Source organism: Pectinophora gossypiella, chromosome 11 (genome assembly GCF_024362695.1).
Source record: "Pectinophora gossypiella chromosome 11, ilPecGoss1.1, whole genome shotgun sequence".
NCBI classification, from domain to species: domain Eukaryota; kingdom Metazoa; phylum Arthropoda; class Insecta; order Lepidoptera; family Gelechiidae; genus Pectinophora; species Pectinophora gossypiella.
In genome coordinates this window covers 14,825,120-14,844,951 of record NC_065414.1, presented here as the reverse complement: position 1 = coordinate 14,844,951, position 19,832 = coordinate 14,825,120, and the positions used below count along the sequence as shown (strand labels likewise).

At 40.8% G+C, this 19,832-nt stretch overlaps 1 protein-coding gene across 1 annotated transcript; it reads right to left on the bottom strand.

The window, feature by feature from the left end:
* Positions 1 to 530: 530 nt before the first annotated feature.
* On the bottom strand, positions 531 to 18,274 carry LOC126370857 (myogenesis-regulating glycosidase-like). The gene is made up of 10 exons (XM_050015962.1): positions 18,202 to 18,274; positions 14,207 to 14,326; positions 12,568 to 12,777; positions 11,701 to 11,888; positions 9,219 to 9,691; positions 8,374 to 8,566; positions 7,783 to 7,892; positions 7,145 to 7,400; positions 1,765 to 1,921; positions 531 to 1,294 (listed from the first exon to the last, which is right to left on the bottom strand). The coding sequence occupies exons 1-10, from the start codon at positions 18,218 to 18,220 to the stop codon at positions 1,107 to 1,109; spliced, it is 1,914 nt and encodes a 637-aa protein (XP_049871919.1). The 5' UTR covers positions 18,221 to 18,274; the 3' UTR covers positions 531 to 1,106.
* Positions 18,275 to 19,832: the final 1,558 nt, after the last annotated feature.

Sequence of the window (19,832 nt, the reverse complement as noted above, 5' to 3'; positions counted from 1 at the left end):
ACATTACAGACTGATCACCTGATTGTCCGAATACAGCGGATCCAGGCAGGGGGGGGGGGGGGGTGGGGGGGTCACCAGGTCGCAGACGACCTATCTCCGTAGAGAATTTGCAGTGACCCCCCATGACCCAACTTTTGCTCTTTGATTGTACCTTAGGTGCGTCTATGAAACGATTGACGAATGTGAAGGAAGCAAGAGAAGTGTGTCAGGATCGAGGCAAATGGGATTCCATAGTCTCTGCTCACCCCGGTGGGAAATAGGCGTGAGTTTATGTGTGTATGTGTGTATCTTAGGTTAGGTTAGTACGCAATCCCTCCGTTGAGTTGGTACATCTGTATATTTAGGTCATTGGACGAAATTTGTAGTTAACCCTATCACGGGCTTCAGTCTTTTTGGGTTGCTACTGTAACACTGCATTAAAAAAAACAATGTATCGCGTTAACGCTCTCTTGGATCTGTTTGGTAAAATATCTAAAAGAACTTGTAATAATAAATAAATAAATCTATCCCAAAGCAATGAAACGAAAACATCACACAAGAAACATAATTTAATTTCAATATTTACACGCAACAGTAAATAGTAGGAAATTCATAAACGTTGAACTATATCAGCCGCATCGCATCTCTATGCATCTATCCTTTTCTGTCACTCAGAACCGTCATTTGCTAGAGCGAGATAAGAACCGAGAGTGCGACTAGGACCGCCTCGTCGGTTCAGCCGCGTGCGATCGCGTTATCCCGCTCTAACAATGACAATGACGTTTCTGAGTGTATACTTTTGGCTGTTTATGGAGCGCTGGAGGCTCTCACCCGGTACAAAAAACAACAGACCTGAGGGCTCAGGAGTTAAAAAGGCCACATCGAAGCAATTCATCTAAAAAACGCGACTTGGGGAGGCCTTTGCCCAACAGTGGGATCAAGGCTAGTAATAGTAAATAGAAAAGAATCCGACAGCGATAAGCGCTGAATGCAGCACACGCCGGCGGGGTCAGTATCTTGGTTCTGAGTGACATAAATAGATAGAAGCATAGGCAAATGTGATGTGGCTGGCAAGATGTAGTTAATCTTAAGTATACATAGCTCTTTAGTAAAATATGGTTTACAATTTATACTCTAACGAAGTAAGGCAGGGTGTTGAGTGGAGCGGGGTAGTCCTTGTACCAGTCGCCGCCCTGCATGCGTCGTGCCGGGTTCCCTTCCGCCAGCCACGTGCCGGGGGGGAGATATATGTCGCGCTCACGAGCCCCTCTTTCTACGACCGGCGCGACTAGGATCGTCTCCCCAAGAAGATATTCTGTAAGGGGAAATTGTTAAAATATATTAAGTAGGTGGAAGAAAATTTATAAATCATAAATAAATACATCATCGCGTTTGAGCGTAAGGTAACAAATTTATTGCCATTCTGTTATTTATATAACAGATACCTATCTTGTAGCAACGAAACGGCAAGCCCCATATTTTGCTTGACGTAAAGAGTTTGTGAACAGTGTTTGTATAGTTAGGTCTTGTAGACTTTGAAGCTTGGTTTATACGAGATCTGATAACTTTTTGACATTTTACACGAAAATGCTGAATGAATGCTGATGATGAGGTTTGTTGGGATAAGTCTATTACTAAGTAAGTGCGTAGTTGTTGCATGAGCCCAATATCAGGACATTTGACGGCTCAATAATGACGCAAACACCAGGGTTAAGAATAATAGACCTCAGTTATCGACCTAACAACCTGCACGAAAGGAGAGGACTGGGCAATACTCGTACTCACCGTCCCAGATGTCATAAGCCGTAGTGTCGTTGGGCGCGATCCACCAGATGGGCGGGTTGACGGGCGCGCCCTCCGTCACGGCGCGACGCACCGCGCCAAGGATCTGCGGCGCGTACTGGGCGTGCAGGGCCACGTACTTCTTACTGATTTCGATCGTCTGGAAATATCGCAATCATCATCAAAAGATTGTATTCAATAACTTCCTTACTCGAATAGACTGAAGTAACCATCAGCTTGGATGCGGTAATCTAAGCTGATGTCGGTACAGGGTCGGAGTGTTCCTTCTATATGTAGTGTAGGGTTCTTCGGTAATTAATAAACTGTTTCTTATACTTTCATTAGCCTTTTATTTCCATAATTAAACTGTTTCAATATCGGATTCAACCACAGCGTACATAGTAATAATTTTGACACTGACAGTGACAGATGTCTGAATGACATTCGGGAATAGGGACGCTTTACATCTCTACAATCCCTTTCTTTCTTAATAAAGTAAGACCTTAACTTAATAACAAAGGTTTTGTTCTTGTGAAGATATTCAAAATGAACATAAAGCAGGCAATAGGTACCAAAATTAACATACTAACATGTTTTTAAATTAACATAAAAGTTTCCTAACTTAAGAAAACTAAATCAACTTAAGATAACTAAACCAAGCAACATTCTCTGTTAAATGTGCAGCACTTGCACGGTAAACGATTGTCTCTCAAAACTTATCTAAAGAATACAAAACTTGTACCACATTTTAAGACTTAATGTAACCTTGGCATCATTGATATACTAGATTATACAATGCATCGTGGCCTACGGCTACTAGAAAGTTATTTTTTATTTATTATTATAAACACATTCTAAAATAAGACCCAATACAAAGTCTTTGTACTTGGTAGGAATTTTAGTCATTCGTCTGTCTTTGTCCCTTGTCAAGTCAGTTTTCTTAGACAACTCATTTTCGTGGCATCTCCTAGACACCTTTGGGATTTCTCTTTCCTCCTGATTTGTTGATTTATTTATGTCTATATCTGGTATTTCCTTCTCTTTTTCTTCTATCTGTTCTGAACATTCAAACCTTTCCAAATCTCTCGTACGAATGGGCTGGAAAAATGATGAGTTTCTTCTTACTATGTTTCCATTAGGAGACTGGGCCGCTACTGAATTGCCACTTTTCCAAATTACCGTATGTGGCTCTGGAGAAAATGTTGTTGATAACTTGTTTTCTTTCTTTTGTTTAACTAATACTTTGTCTCCAACTTCTATGTTTGATGGTCTTGCATGTCTCTTCTCATCTGTGTATTTTTTTAGTTGCATTTTCATGTATTTATCCCTGTCTCTCATTTCTTCATCATTCAAGTTTTGTTCTTCGAGATGCATTTCAGGTAATTTAGTCCTTAATTTTCTTCCTCTGAATATATTTCCTGGTGATAATCCTGTTGTAGAATGTGGTGTTGTTCTGTATGCAAATAGATAAGTTAACAGCTCTCTTTTCCAGTCTTTCTTTAAGCCTTGTGCAATTTTTAATCTTCTGAGGACGTTCCTATTTTGTCTTTCAACTTCTCCATTGGCTTGTGGCCACAACGGTGTTGTGTGTCTTAGCTTGACATTGTTAGCTTGGAGAAATTCGTTGAATGTTTGATCTCTAAAAGCTGGTCCATTGTCACATACAATTTCCTCCATGATGCCTTCACGGGCCATAATCTTTTCCAGAACTTTAATTGTTGTTTCAGCAGTCTGATTGGTTGTTATTTCTACTTCAAAGTATCTGCTATAGTAGTCAACAACGAAAAGTAGATAGTGCCCTGATGGCAGTGGTCCCAAATAGTCAATAGCAACTAACTGCCATACTCTGTTTGGTAATTCTGTTGGTGTAAGTGGTTCTGGGGGTGTACTCTGTCTCACAAGCCTGCAGCCTTCACAAGTGTCAATCCAGTATTCCACATCGCTATCCATCTTCAGCCACCAGACTTTCTCTCTTAATTTTGCCTTCATTGAATTTTTAGATAAGTGGCCTTCATGTGCAGTCTCTAAAATTTTGGGCACTAATTTCTTTGGAATGATTATTCTTGTTCCTCTTAGTATGATGTCGTCAACGATACATAATTCTGTTTTTATGACTTCATATCTTTTCAAATCTTTTGTCCAAACATCTTTGTTTAAAGCCTCCTTTAACTTAGTCAGTTCTTCATCTTCTTGTGTAGCTTCCAGAATTTCCAGTGTGGTTACTGCTTTAACTTCAATAAATGATAGTAATGCAACATCTTCAATATCATCAGTGGTTACCTGAGGACTGTTGCTAGTGTTAAGCAGTCGAGAAACTGGGTCAGCTATGTTTGTCTTTCCGGGTTTATATATAACTTTAAATGTAAATGGCTGAAGTCTTAAGACCCATCGTTGTATCCTGGCACTAGGTTTGGAAGTAGGTGAATAAATTATTTCCAATGGTTTATGGTCCGATAAAATATTGAAATGTCTTCCTATTAGGTACATATACAGACTTTCACAGGCCCAAACAATAGCTAATGCCTCCTTTTCAGTTTGTGAGTAGCGCTGTTCTGTTGGTGACAGAGCTTTGCTAATGTATTTGATGACAACAGGTTGCTTTTCTCCTTCAATATCCTGATGTTGTATTAGAACTCCAGCAATCCCAACTGGACTTGCATCTGTAACTAAAGTTGTTTCACAATTTTTGTCATAATAGCCTAGGGCTGGTGCTCTGGAGATACAATCTTTAAGTTTTTGAAAGGCTTTTTCATGAAGGTCAGTCCAGACAAAATCACAGTCCTTCTTGGTTAGGTTCCGTAGAGGTTCTGAAATGGTACTGAAATTGGGAATAAACCTTGCTGAAAAATTGACAAGTCCCAGAAAGCTTCTAACTTCCTCCTTGTTCTCAGGGTGACGAAATTCCTTTACAACTTGTTGGCTAGTCGTTGTTGGCTTGATGCCTTCTGCCGATAGATGGTATCCCAAGAAATTCATTTCTGTCACGCCGAATACACATTTATTTTCATTCAATGTTATGCCACTACTATGTAGTTTATTCAGCACCTGTATAAGTCTATGGTTGTGTTCTTCTATAGTTCTTCCACCAACTCGGATATCGTCTTGGCTGTTTGCAACTCCATCAATTCCTTGCAGTAAGTGGGCAATGACCCTCTGAAACATCTCACTGGCACAGCGTATGCCAAAGAATAATCTTTTGTACCTGAATAGACCAAGGCTCGAACTGAAGACTGTAATGTTCCTTGATTCTTCCTCCAGCTCTATTTGGTGGTAGCCCCACTTAATATCCAAACAAGAAAAATACTTACAGCCGTTTAAATCAGCTATAAGTTCTTCAAATGTGGGCAAAGGTACCCGTTCACGTAACACTGCTTCATTAGCCCTGCGCATGTCTACTACAAGTCGGTACTGGTCTTTAGCTTTCTTGGCTACAATGTGGCTAGGAGATACACATGGAGTTGGTCCGGTTACGGGTTCAATAATGTCAGAGTCAAGTAATTCTTTTATCAGTCTTTCTTCAATAGGTCTCATGTTAAATGGTTGTCTTCGTATGGGTTGTGCAATAAGTTTTACATTAGGGTCTATGGGAATTTGAAGCTTGAAGTTTAGAAGCCTCCCAACTCCCTTAAATATGTCTGGATATTTATTTACAACGTCAGTCATTTGGAACAAGGGCTCTATTTGGTGAATGGGTCCAACCCAAAGCAAACCTAACTGAGTCGAAGTCTGTCTACTTAAGAGTGATGGTCCATGTCCTTTGTAAACCAGTATTTCGGTCTGTACTTGTTTCCTTGAGTCAGGTGAGTATAGTGTTGTCTTAAAAGTACCTAGTTGGGAAAGTTCTTTACCACCATATGCATAATATTTTTGATTAACACAAGTATTTAGTTTAACATTCAAACCTTGACGGATCAATTTTTTAAAAGTGTTCTTATCAATAACATTGACAGATGCACCTGAGTCAACAATAAATTTGTAAGATAGCTTCTCTCCGATTAAAATTGTGTACTTACAGTTCTCGCTTTCAATATTAAACACAGAGTTCACACTTTCCTCACAGTTTTCATCTGATGTGTCCTCGTCCGAACTGTCCTCCGACTCTGATGCACTTTCAATAACATATTTTACATACTTCTTCCTTTTCTTTTTGTTCACACTGTCTTTTGGTTTACCTTTCTTCGTTTTACAACACTTTGAGAAGTGACCTCTAATGCCACACTTGTCACACTTCATATCCAATGCTGGACACACTTTACTGGATGCAAAATGACCCTGTCGGCCACACCTAAAGCATGTTGATTTTGATTGTATTTTGTTAACATTATTTTCTGGCACTTCTATACCGATTTCTTCTTCTTCATTTGTTTTCTCCAACTCGTATATCCTAGTTATTTCCAAGATTATCGCTGGTGTAATATCTTTCCCTTTCTTTAGGAATTTTCTTTTCAATTTAGCATCTGCACATTTTTCAATAACCTGGTCGCATATAGCTTCGTCGGTGTTAGTAAAACCACAAAATTTGCTTTGTCTACGCAGTTTTATTAAGTATTGTTCCATTGACTCATTCTTGTTCCGAGTTAGGTTCCTAAATTTTTGTCTCTCATATGCTCTGTTTACTTCTGGCTCAAAATATAAGTCGAGTCTGTAAAAGCATTTTTCAAGCTCCGTTGTTCCTACGGCTTCATTTTCTGCTATACTTTCATAAATCTCTTGAACGTCTGGTCCCGCCTGATGCAGTAACCTCGCGATTTTTTGTTTGTCGCTTAAGCCGATTTGGCCGTCCAAATAGTATTGGAAGTTCCTTTTCCACGTTCTCCATCTCTCTGCGACAGTGTTCGCGTTTTCGTACGGACTGAATTGAGGTCCTGCTGCCCCGATTGCATATTCTGTCGCCATCGTGGCTTTTCGTGGTATCACATAAAATCGAGAAAATTATGCAATCGAATCACAATCTTCTCTGCTCATCCTCGTCGCCAATATTTGTAGGGTTCTTCGGTAATTAATAAACTGTTTCTTATACTTTCATTAGCCTTTTATTTCCATAATTAAACTGTTTCAATATCGGATTCAACCACAGCGTACATAGTAATAATTTTGACACTGACAGTGACAGATGTCTGAATGACATTCGGGAATAGGGACGCTTTACATCTCTACATGTAGTATTATTAAACTTTTGACTCTAACAAGAATGTTCAGGATCAAACACAATTTTATATTTGAGTCCTGTTTGTTATGTATATGATGCAGTGAAACCATCAAGATTAGAAGATACTGACTTCTATTTAAAAAATACATCTGCGTAAAACATAATTTGGAAATCATTCTCCAGGAAGCTGAATCGGCTTCGAAGAAAACGATTTAAAAGGTACTTAAATCTTACCTCATTATCAAAGTCCCAAGGTACATAGGAGAACTGAAGCGCCGGCATGAAAGTATTGGCTTGAAGCCATCTGATGAACAGCTCTTTGCTCGGTGGTTCATTGTAGCCGTTCCCACCAATCATATCCGGGAGTACCAGGCTGTAGCCATTCATGTTCATCTGGAGTAGAGTCGTGATGAGGGTTGGAAGTCCGTTCTCGAAGGTCCAGTAGGTGTCCTTGTCGATCATACGCACGAAGATCGGCAGGTCTTGAGTTCTAAGGACAAAGGATTGGAGAATAGAAGAGTAGTTCTTCGATCACTGGGAGTAAGTAACATAATTAATCTTATGTTATATCCTAGAATCTTATTTTTTTTTTTGCAAATATCCAATTAGTATGTCGGGGGCGAGCCGGCGAGCCTGTTGCCATTAACCGGGCACAAATCCTGGAAACCAAGTGCTGTCAATTATCTATGACCCAAACATGAATGCAGACTCATAACGTCGAATTCAGTGGTTTAGATCCGAAGCCGGTGACACTACGATACACGCGTTCTCCGAACAGCAGCAGAATCAATTCCATAGCGTATTTGGTATGTTAAGTCTTTTATCTGTGCATTGATTGGTATTCATGTATTTAGTTCTGTTGTTAATCTTACTTGTAACCGGATCTGACTTCGACCATGGGTCCGAACTGCGCGACCGAACGCACGTAGTCGGCGGTGATCACTCCCGGCTGGTCCCTGATGTCGCCTTTAAGCACCGGGATCTGAGGACAGGTAAGGCGTTTTATACGAATTGTACTGGACAAACATAATTTATGAAATAAAATACAAAAAGAGACAGGAACAAAAAGTACGCTTCCCTGAACAACTCAACGCGACCAGAGTTTTGAAATCTAGAAATATTCCGAAATAATGAGGCGTTCTTCGGCTGATTGTAGTAGTTGTATATGGTTGATCCAAAACAACTAAAGTTTTGATATGAAAGAGGCTCACACAGAATTGGCTTTGGAGTCGCACATGTCCGTAGGTTTGCCCTTGAAACTCTAGACTTGAACCCTGGGTAGTGACGATCGAGCGGCACATTTGCCTGCGGTGAGCTTCAGCCGTGTCTGGTTACCACCCTCAGACAAAATCTTGTCGCCAAGCGACGAAACTCGGGTTCCGACATGATGTCTGGTGTTGCTCCTACGGGAGAGAGGTTCAGCAAGTTATATTATACTGCTGGGCCGATTGCATAGGTCTTACCTGCGGAGACCAGCTAGACTCCCCACCATCGAACTTGAAGCTGTCGATCCCATAAGAGTTCTTCAGCCGCATCAGTCGCTCCAGGTACCAGTTCCTGGCTTCGGGCTTGGTGAAGTCGATGTACGCCGTTGTCGTTTCGTTGTCGTTCCACCAGCTCGTCTCCACCGATCCGTACTCCGAGGACACCAAGTATCTGATGGAAAATATATAACATAAGCTCACGACAATATCTTTGGGGTAGTCAGAGGTACATCCAACCCAAGATGATGATTTACACTTAAAAGAACCCACACCTCACAAAGCTTTATGTTAGCCCAACATGATAGGTGGTGAGCTGTATCGCCGTCTATATTGTCAACTGTGCAACTGTTTTAGAAAAGAGCACTTCGGGTAAATAACTCGTAGATGCAAGTCCATTACCGGTGTTCGAACCGACGCTACCCATTTGAAAAGCAAGCCTTTGTACCACAGGACCACAGTGGCTTTGAGTGAGAAAAACACAGCTCAAGGTTAAACATACTTTTTTTGTTATATACATATGATCACGCCTATTTCCCGTTGGGGTAGGCAGAGACTGCGAAATTTCACTTACAGGATCCTGACACACCACCTTGTTAATATTATTTAGTCTTAAAGCTTTTATTTTGCCCAAAAAGCCAATTATGATAAAATATTTTTAAAAAGCGCTTAAAAGGTACTTTTCTGGTTGACTACAATTTCTGTGGGTATCTGTAATTTAATTTTATGTATTTTTCGGTTGACATAAAGACATACTTTTGATGAAAAATATCATTAAGGCCAAAACCATAGCAAAAAGAGAACCGGCGCAGTTATCGTGAACTCACCCCTTGCTCAAAGCCTCAGAGTACCACGGCTCGCAGCCTTTATTGATGAAGGGATGCGTCCAGATCGTGACCCTGTACCCTCGCGACTTCAAACTATCCACGGTATTCTTCATATTCGGGAACCGCGTCACATCAACCGTCTGTGCCCCATAGCATACCTCCCAGAGGTCATCAATTTCAAGCTGACTGTTCGGGAAACCATACTGGGTGATTTCATCGGCAAACTTCAGAACTACGTCGTGGTCAACGTTTCTCTTGTACCTCGCCCAGGTCGACCAGATTGGATACTTAATCATCCTCTCATCGGGGATTCCTGTTGGTTTCTCGAGGTATTTCTCGACGGCATACTCGTGGGCTTGTCTGACGTCCTCGAAGATGCCGATGGCGTAGATGAGGTCGTTCCGATCCCGTTTGCTGGAGTACGGCGGTTTGATCTGCGCGATGAAACATGCTGCGTTCTTCTCCAAGTCGTTCTGGAGAAAAAGATGAGCTTGTAACGACTATTTTGAAACGTTGAGTTGGAAGGATTTTGGGAAACTTGGAAAAAGAGTTTATTTATTTGTATACGACCGGTTGATACATTGAAATAGGCAGCTCAAAAGACAAAAATATACAATATACTCCTGCGGCCCAGATTTGCAGACAATATAGTTAGTTACGGATTATTAAACAGAACGACCAGTTCATTACAATTACAGATTATATTTCAATAAGATAACATTTTACAATAGTCTCAATACGCGGTAAGAATTAGGGTGGTATTAATAAACTAATCTCGGCTGAGACTGCCTTCAAGATCATGCTCAAGTCCCTGTTTTTATATTAGAACTGTCACATTGAGACTATCTTGAGGGCAGTCTCGAAGCTGAGATTAATTTATTAATACCACCCTTAAATCTGTCTCTGTACGTAAGCTAGCGTTGTGACGTTCACTTGCATAGTGATGTATCAGTCGATATTAGGTCGATCGATTCTTTTCTATCTAACAGGAAATAGTCATGAGATTATCATACGTTGTGTAGATAATAGGATTTGGATTATAAAGGACATTGGGCCTTAAGGCCATGTAAAGGTAACCATTTAACATTTACGCTTTTCAATTACACTGAGAGTAAATAAACAGCGCATAACGCTTTCAGCTAGTGTAATCCCTATCATATGCTTTTTTTATCTTCTATCGTGTGGGTTGTGAGGTGGAGTACCAACCTCATCAACCCTAGTGTCAGGGTTATTATTGAGCCGCCAAAGGCCCCTGACATGGCTCATATAACGACTACGTGCTTACATCAGTAAGTAGTAACCGGGACCAACGGCTTGAAAAATACCTACTTAACCTTTAGCACGTGTTCCTGATTAAGAGATACCATTAAGAAAATAATAGTTTCAATTACAGAACTAATTGTTATCAAGATTCTTGTAAGTCTGAGAAATAATGCTAACGACGATAATCGACCTGCTATGGCCGTAAATTGAATACACCGTTTAACTTATGCACTTCATTTGCACACATTTGCATATGGACAATAGTAATTAAAGAGTTTTAGTGGTACAAAACACGTTGATGATCACACATGATCATCTTTGTGTTCAGGATGATAAATGATGCTATATTTATCTGTTCAGTCTACTAGAAACAAGTTAATGATTCAAGTCTACTTCCGCGTTGCAATTTTCATGATTAGTCATAAAAAAGCGTGACGGCCTTCGTCGTCCAGTAGTTAAGCGTTGGGCTCACGATCCGGAGGTCCCGGGTTCGAATCCCGGTGGGGCCATACCATAAAAAAAACATTTTGTGATCCGTACTCCGTAGCTTTTCGCTGAAAAATATTTGGCGTATTCTCGCCTCGCACATTTTCGATAAGTACGTGTAATTTTATCAGTCATATTTTCATAACGCAAGTTTTAATAGGCTTAATGCCTTTCTATTCATTCACCGGGGCGCCACAGTAACAATACAAATACAAAAAAAACTTCAAAGCCAAAGGTCCCTGACATGGCTCATGTAACGACTACTTACTTACATCAGTAAGTATTAGTAACCGGAACCACCGACTTAACGTGCCTTCCGAAGCACGGATCATCTTACTTTGAGACAATCAGATGATCAGGCTGTAATGTCCTAATCAAACTGAGGATCACAAAGATGATTTTTGTGATATGTCCACACCGGGATTCGAACCCGGGACCTCTGGATCGTGAGCTCATCGCTCATCCACTGAACCTCAGAGGCCGTTTGTCGTGATAAAACAAACCATAGCATGAACAGCCTAAATACGTCCCACTGCTAGGCACAAGCCTCTCCTCAAACAACCGGAGGGGGTATCGAGCAGGGGTACCGCGCTGCTCTACTGTTTGGACCATCGGCTTAACGTCCCTTGCGAAGCACTCAATCATTTTACTTTTTCGAACAACCAGGTGATTCAGCCTGCAGTGTCCTAAACAAACCAAGGGGAGTCTTACAAAGAGATTTAACAAACCATACCTGATCAATAAACAGCGGGACTTTCTTGTCGAAGTAGTAGAAGATGCCTTCAGAGTTCAGCCAGTAGGGTTCCGCAATGCCGCAGTTGTCGGCCTCCTTGGTGACGTACGAGTAGTCGGGCAGGATCAGCCGCTCTATCGGCCAGTACTGTCGCTTCTGCTGCGGGCCCCCGTACCAGTGGCTAGTGCCTAAAACCAGAACAATTGTCAGATTCTTCTTCTATCGTGTGCCAACCTCATCAACCCTGGTGTCAGGGTTATTATTGAGCCGCCAAATTCAAAATTCAAATTCAAAAATATCTTTATTCAGTAGGTAACATAGTTACACTTGGAATCGTCAATTTTTACATAACGAACGTCTCATCCGCCTAAAACTACTGCAGCTTCTCACAACCTGTATAGCCGGGGAAAAGAAGCTGCAAGAAAAATCTCGGCACAGAGCCCTAGACGTTCTTTAAAAAAATAAAAATAAACATAAAATATTGGTATACAATTGAGTAATTTAACTGCCTAATATCAGTTCTCAGACAGTTAATCCCATGCATTCATATCTTCTAAATAATCACTAACTTTATAATAACCTAAAAGGCCCCTGACATGGCTCATGTAACGACTACTTACTTGCATCAGTAAGTAGTAACCGGGACCAACGGCTTAACGTGCTTTCCGAAGCACGGATCATCTTACTTTTTGGACAATCAGATGATCAGCCTGTAATGTGTTAACCAAACTAGATCACAAATCGATTTTTGTGAAATGTCCCCACCGGGATTCGAACCCGGGACCTCCAGATCGTGAGCCTAACGCTCAACCACTGGATCACGGAGGCCGTGACTCGCCCTTAAACTATTTCCAAGTTGTTACTCACCAAGATTGACACAGTCTTCAAGCCGTGCGCTCTTAGGCGCCTCCCAAGTGAAGGTGAGCAGCTGCCCCCTCCTGGCTCCGGAGACTTCCTCCACGCTGATCCTGACAGTGGTGTCGTTGGCGAACTGTATCACCACGTCACTGTCCTGCACCACATCCTTGATGGCCCCAGTGCGGCGTCCGATCACAGCTATCACTTCTGTTAGGCCCTCTGTTGGATAGAGAACGATATTAAAGAATAAAGAATAATAGTACGTATAGAACAACTCTCCGCTCCCCCCCAGTGCTTGAGTTAAGGTTCCCCCCCCCCCGGTCTTTCTTTACTCTACAACCGTATGGGCGTCAGACGTCACTCACACAGATGCGCGTGTATGATAACGGCAATGTGTAGGTAGTGTCTGTTTTTTTAGTGTTTTTTTTTGTGTGAAGTGTCCGAGGTGTGACGATACTTAGCATAGAATAGAATATTCAGGGTGTTAGTGTGGCGAGGTAAATCGTGGACCGGCGATTGGTTTGATGAAATAAAAATACAAATATGCTGATGAAGCTGATCTGCGTGTAATAAACGTTTAGGGCACTGGAGATTACAATATTGTTTGTACGATATTTCACGATACAATCACGTAAACAAAATTGGCGTAAGAGTCGACTAGTGAGTTCGGACATTGAGCAAAGAAGGAATGACAGTAGAGAGCAAAGACAATACGTCTACATAAAAAGCCATGTTATTAATCTATGGTCTTATAAGGGTGATGCATACACGGTCAATTTCTAACAGTTAGTCACACCGTACCGGATACTGAGGGGGTGATTCAACTCATGATTGCAAGTGGAATTTTCCTCGAGAAACATCTTGTGAAAACTCAAGTTGTGAAAAATAGTGTCGTACATAATATAAGCTCACGTCTATATCCCAATCGCGTTAGTCAAGAGGTACATCCATCATCATCAGCCGTACGACGCCCACTGCTGGGCATAGGCCTCCCCCAAGGATCTCCACGACGATCGGTCCTGCGCTGCCCGCATCCAGCGGCTTCCCACGACCTTCACCAGGGGCCTGTTTAATAAAACTTACAATTGTAAATTACAATGACAATTTGATTTACATTGCGGAGTGTGTGATCACGAATATTTTGCAGTTTCATATTAGCTACGCAATGAACATCAAATTGTCGTTGTAATTTACAATTGTAAGTTTTATTAAACAGGCCCCAGATCGTCGGTCCACCTTGTAGCGGGCCTACCCACTGAGCGTCGTCCGACACGTGGTCGCCATTCCAGAACCTTTCCGCCCCATCGGCCATCGGTTCTCCTCGCTATGTGTCCTGCCCACTGCCACTTCAGCTTTACATATTATAGACATCCATCAAGATGTACTAAATACCCACACCTCACGGAGCTTTCTGTTAGACCGACGTGATAGGTGGTGTGCCGTACATCGTATGGTCGAGCCAAGTGTGTTAGTGAAAGCTACTTTATTATACATTATTTACAACTCATTGATGCAATTCCGGTATCGGGATTGAGAATCAAGCCGGTATACCACATGACCACAGGGGCACACATAACACAAATATTTTGCTATATCCCAACTATGTACCGAATAGATACATTGCACCGGCGTCATTCTAAATACTTACTCCTGGTGAATACAATGTTGAGCCCTCCGTAGGGGTTGTTCTCAAGGCGGGCCTTCACCGCAGGCGTGTTCAGCAGCGAGATGTCCACCGCCTGCGCACACGCACCCAAAACTGCCACCACTGGGAATACACACATTGTCATAATATAGTATAATCTATAAGAATATTGGCCCCAATCCCTGCAGACACCTCTTAATTTTATTTTAAGTTATACCCGTCATTTTCTTATCCGCCGAATAACCCGGGCGGGATGCGATAAGAATAGGCATCTCGCTAGTATGCAACCCGTTTGATGTGTGCTGTCAACTTAATTCTGTCGAGTTATTAGCCAATAATTTAGGAGGGTTTAGCCAGGCAATAAAAAAGGATCCACGTTGATGAAGTCGCAGCCCGAAAGCTAATGTAATTCTTAAAATACAATACACAATTCTTTATTGCACAAAAGGATCATACAACACATAATCATAAACGTAACATAAACTGCCTATATACGTCCCACTGCTGGGCACAGGCCTCCCCTTAAACAACCGGAGGGTGTATGGAGCACCACCTCCACCACGCTGCTCAACTGCGGGTTGGTGGAGGTGTTTTTACGGCTAAGAGCCAAGGCCGGGACCAATGGCTGAACGTGCCTGCGAAGCACTGAATCACAATCCTTTTTCGGACAATCAGGTGATTCAAGTCTGTAAAGTCCTTGCCAAACAAAGGACAGTCTCACAAAGTGCACAATTCAATTTATAACAGGAGCACAGGAATACAAATTACACAAACTTACAAAATGCGGCCTTTTTGCTGAGGTAGCAACGTTTTCCTCCACTAGCAAGGAAGACCTCAGCACAGGGTTCTAGACGTTCTTTAAAACATATTTGCTAGCGTCCCGGACTTCCGCCTCGCCCACCACGGTTATCGCAAACAAGTTGTTTGTCTACCGTCACGCATCCACTCCATTGATCCGTAACATATAATTTGTGACAATTACCCGCATTGCTTTAAAACAATGGCAGGTTCGTTCCCGCGATCGGACACTTTTTATAGAGCTATTTCTGTCTAAGCGTTTACTTTGATGAACTGTACAATGAAATACGATCGTTGCAATGTAAGATTCAAAGATTAAAAGTTTCTGTACTTTGATCCACAAGTTTCTACGCGTAAGTACAAAACAGGGAAAGTAATGACGATGCTAAGGTTTGGATGGGAATATTGTATGTCCGTATACACAACAGGACCCTTCGTCTGATTCGATCGACAACCAGAGTTTCACTTTCGTAATATTTAGTACCTTCCGAGTAGTGTAAGAAAAATAATAGTACCTTTACAGTTAAACAAAAAACTTGAATTAATTTCCAGCAGGACCCTCCGTGGTTTGAAGGTCTTCAGACCATTGGTGTATATCCCTGTATAGCGGTGCATTAGTACCTTCAGATTATCTTCGTTTTCTTTTAAAACAAATATTAGTTTATAAGAAATAAATCTACAAAATTTTTATACTGCCAGCAGGACCCTTTTTTGTTTTGGTGCTTTCAGTCCAGACATTCATATTTCCTATCAGCAGTATATTAGTACTTTTCAAAAAAATATCGCTTAATTAAAAAAAAATGTATTAAAAAGTAATAAGACTGATTCTTTATCAGAGAAAATATTCTAACACTTTTATTTATGTGATGCAACCAATGAAATAAAAATCAGTTTTCATGTTATATTAGGTAGGTACGTAGTTTAATATCGTCAAAAAGGAAAACACAATGAAAATTATAACAAAAAATAAATTATATTTACAAAAATTTACATTAGGAATTATCAATCAAAATTACAATTACCAATCAAAATTACAATTACCAATAGAAATTATCAATCAAACGTTGTTCAGCGTGGGTTAATAAAGATCATAGTAGATCATTGGTTGCATCACATAAATAAAAGTGTTAGAATATTTTCTCTGATAAAGAATCAGTCTTATTACTTTTTAATACATTTTTTTTTAATTAAGCGATATTTTTTTGAAAAGTACTAATATACTGCTGCTAGGAAATATGAATGTCTGGACTGAAAGCACCAAAACAAAAAAGGGTCCTGCTGGCAGTATAAAAATTTTGTAGATTTATTTCTTATAAACTAATATTTGTTTTAAAAGAAAACGAAGATAATCTGAAGGTACTAATGCACCGCTATACAGGGATATACACCAATGGTCTGAAGACCTTCAAACCACGGAGGGTCCTGCTGGAAATTAATTCAAGTTTTTTGTTTAACTGTAAAGGTACTATTATTTTTCTTACACTACTCGGAAGGTACTAAATATTACGAAAGTGAAACTCTGGTTGTCGATCGAATCAGACGAAGGGTCCTGTTGTGTATACGGACATGAATATTGTGACGTGAAATGTCGGTGGTATACAAAACCTTGCAAATCACAAAATAGATTCAATCCAGGCTTTTTTTTTTGACGTGACTTATTGTAGATTTGCCGCAGATGGCATTAACTACTTGGCCGGAACAATCCAGGCGAAAAGTGGTCTTTACTACCCGGAGTGAAATTTATTGATTTCATCGAGGTTTTGCTTAAAGAAAATTACATCTGATCTGAATGTGTTTTTTTCCAAACGCGCTTACGTGGTTTTCACTGTAAAGTGACGATATGGTGCAATAAAGAATTATCATTTATTATTATTTATTTATTTATAGGTACATACAACATTACAGTGTAACACAATGCGCTGTATGATGAGAAAAACATAACATCTCATCGTCTCATTAAAAGTGATTGGGCGCAATGCAAGAGGGAAATCACTGCCCGATTTTTACCTAAAAAAGTAGCATGGAGAATGCTACACCGATAAAAGCATGGCTCTTAAATTTGTCATGATGAAAAGTGATGTGACAAGACCACAAGATTATTTTCGTTGTGTTTGCCTACCCCTTCCTATAGACTATCCACGTAGACGTGTTCATAAGTTTGTTTGTATATGGACAAACAAAACTACATTTTATCGATAGAAATAGATAGCTCGACCTCTGACTTATCGGCACCGGGGGTTATCTATCTGTTCCTATTTTTATTTTTGCATTTTGTTCTAAATGCGGGACAGATACATAACTATACTTCGTTAAGGCTCAGTTAAAAATGCTCCCTACTATTACTATGGAGAGAAGAAAATAATGATTAAGATTTTTCTTATAAATTTAGGTACAGTTATAAATAAATGTTGCAGTTTTAGGGTGGTATTGGCCCCGATTCCTGCAGACACCGCCTAATTTTATTTTAAGTTATATCCGTCATTTTCATATCCGTCGAAAAGGAAAGGGACGAATAATTCACAGCTCTTAATTTTAGGAAGAATGAGTAAATGAATGAATAACCCGGGCGAATCAAAAGGTACGTCGCTGGTATGCAATCCGTTTGACGTGCTGTCTACTTACCTGTGTCGGGTTATTGACTGATGTAAAATTTTTAGACGGTTGTTTTAGATTTGTCCTTAAAATTGACGTGTGTTCCATAAATTTTATGCTTGTCGATTACCCGTCCTTTTCCTTTTCGGCGGATAAGAAAATGACAGATATAACTTAAAATAAAATTAGATGGTATTTACAGGAATTAGCACCATTAATAAACTAATCTCAACTGAGACTGCCCTCAAGATGATGCTCAAGTCCCTGTTTTATATAAGAACTGTCACATTGACATGATCTTGAGGGCAGTCTCGAAGCTCACATTGGTTTATTAATACAACCCTTAGTTGCAAATTGCGTCTCACAAAATTTTTCCTTTGCAGGCATATACACAAAATAACAGTTATACTATTGGGTGAATATTAAAATGTGCCAAGTTTGGTGGCACGAGGTAACTTGTTCCTCGTAGCTAGAACTATCCTTTTTCATGTCGGAACCCAATTTTTCACGAAAAATTAATATGAAAGATCGCCACCAAACTTGACATTTTGATATTCACCCTATTATAAGCAGCAGTTACCTCCAAGTAAATAAAGCTTAGTACTCACATATGAGTGTGGCCTGCATCCTGCAGCGTGCACAGCGAGACACTGATGCGTCTGCGTTCGTCCTCGTATTATGGCCGGGCCTTCATTATCACACTACTTAATTGACAAGCGTCTTCAAGGAGACCGTTTACATTGCACCAGTAGTTTTTCTACAACTATGTCGTCATGCTGTTCTGCTGTGCTTCTATGCTGTTCTGGGAGCAAATAAAAAACATAGAAAACGTTCAGCTGCTTGTCTTCCCGGGCATGTCGTAAAAACCGACAGAGGGATTGTGTCCTCTAACATGATGGACTAATGTTATGGGCGATAGGCTGATCCCTTATCAACATAAGGTTCATCATATCCAGCTTTCGACTTCGTATCAACAGTGGCTGCAAGTTGTCTTTGATTACTTGTGGCTCTGCCCACCCCATTAGGGGTTACGGGCGTGAGTTTATGTATGTATGTATGTCGTCATCATCTCCCTAGCGTTGTATTGTACCACAGAAGCGACCACCAAGATAATTGTTGTTTGATTCTGCCAACAAACAATTTTATAACTTGGCGAAGTGTCACAATCACTGTATAATAGTTTTTGTTCTGTAGCCTAATTAATGTTCTATTGCTGGGCAAAGGCTTCCCCTTCTCTTTCCAACCCCCTGTCATGGGCATCATTCAGCCAGGAGTTCAGGAAGGTGCAATTAACGTTTTTTTTCATCTGACCTTCCAACTCGAAGGGAAAATTAGCCCAGTACAGGTTAGGTCACATACCTCCGAAAACACATTTCGTAATCATACATACATACATAAACTCACGCCTATTTCCCACCGGGGTAAGCACAGACTATGGAATCCCATCTGCTTCGATCCTGACACTTCTCTTGCTTCCTCTACATTCATCAACCTTTTCATACACGCCCGCCGGTCCAGAGTAGATCGTACTGAACCTTTTCTAAGAACATTTCTTAATCATCTTACTTTTTTTGGATAATCAGGTAAGTAATTCATGCTTGCAATGTCCTCACCATACAAGGACAGTCTCACAAGTCATACCTACAAAGGCCGCACAATTTGGGACCGCTGAAGGCTCAACCCGGTACAAAAATTTTAGACAACAGGCCTGAGGGTTCCCACTTGGACGCGAACCTCTGTTTGGGGCGTCATCCGAGAGGATCATATTTGAAACTATTAAACGAGCTCTGACCTGGGGGTTAAAATGGCCACATCGAAGCAATTCATCTAAGAAAGCAATATTGCAATTTGACATTTGCGCATATAAAAGTAAGTGCAAACAAATGTCAAATAGCAATATTGCTTTCTTAGATCAATTGCTTCGATGTGGCTATTTGTGGGGCACCCCCCTGGTGTGCGCGTGGAAAACGCAAAAGGGGGCGTCCAAAAAGACCGGGCGACGCTCGGTTGACCGGGAGTTGAAAAAGCGAGCTACAGAGGCTACAAAAGATCGCGAGGAGTGGAAATCTGTTATTCAAGCCCTATATCCCAACAGGGGATAAAATGATTAGATAAAGAAGAAGACAGCACCGATAGCGATAAGCGCTGAATGAGGGTAACCGTCAACCACGACGGCGGAGTCGGGCTCCTGAAACGATAGTGGTTATAATGTATACTGTCCTTTACCCCGCGACGTCAT

Coding starts and splice junctions, on each gene's coding strand:
- LOC126370857 (XM_050015962.1), bottom strand. Junction 11,889..12,567: donor TGAAGACTGTGTCAATCTTG/GTGAGTAACAAC, acceptor TTCTGGTTTTAG/GCACTAGCCACTGGTACGGG. Junction 1,295..1,764: donor GGCTTATGACATCTGGGACG/GTGAGTACGAGT, acceptor TTCCCCTTACAG/AATATCTTCTTGGGGAGACG.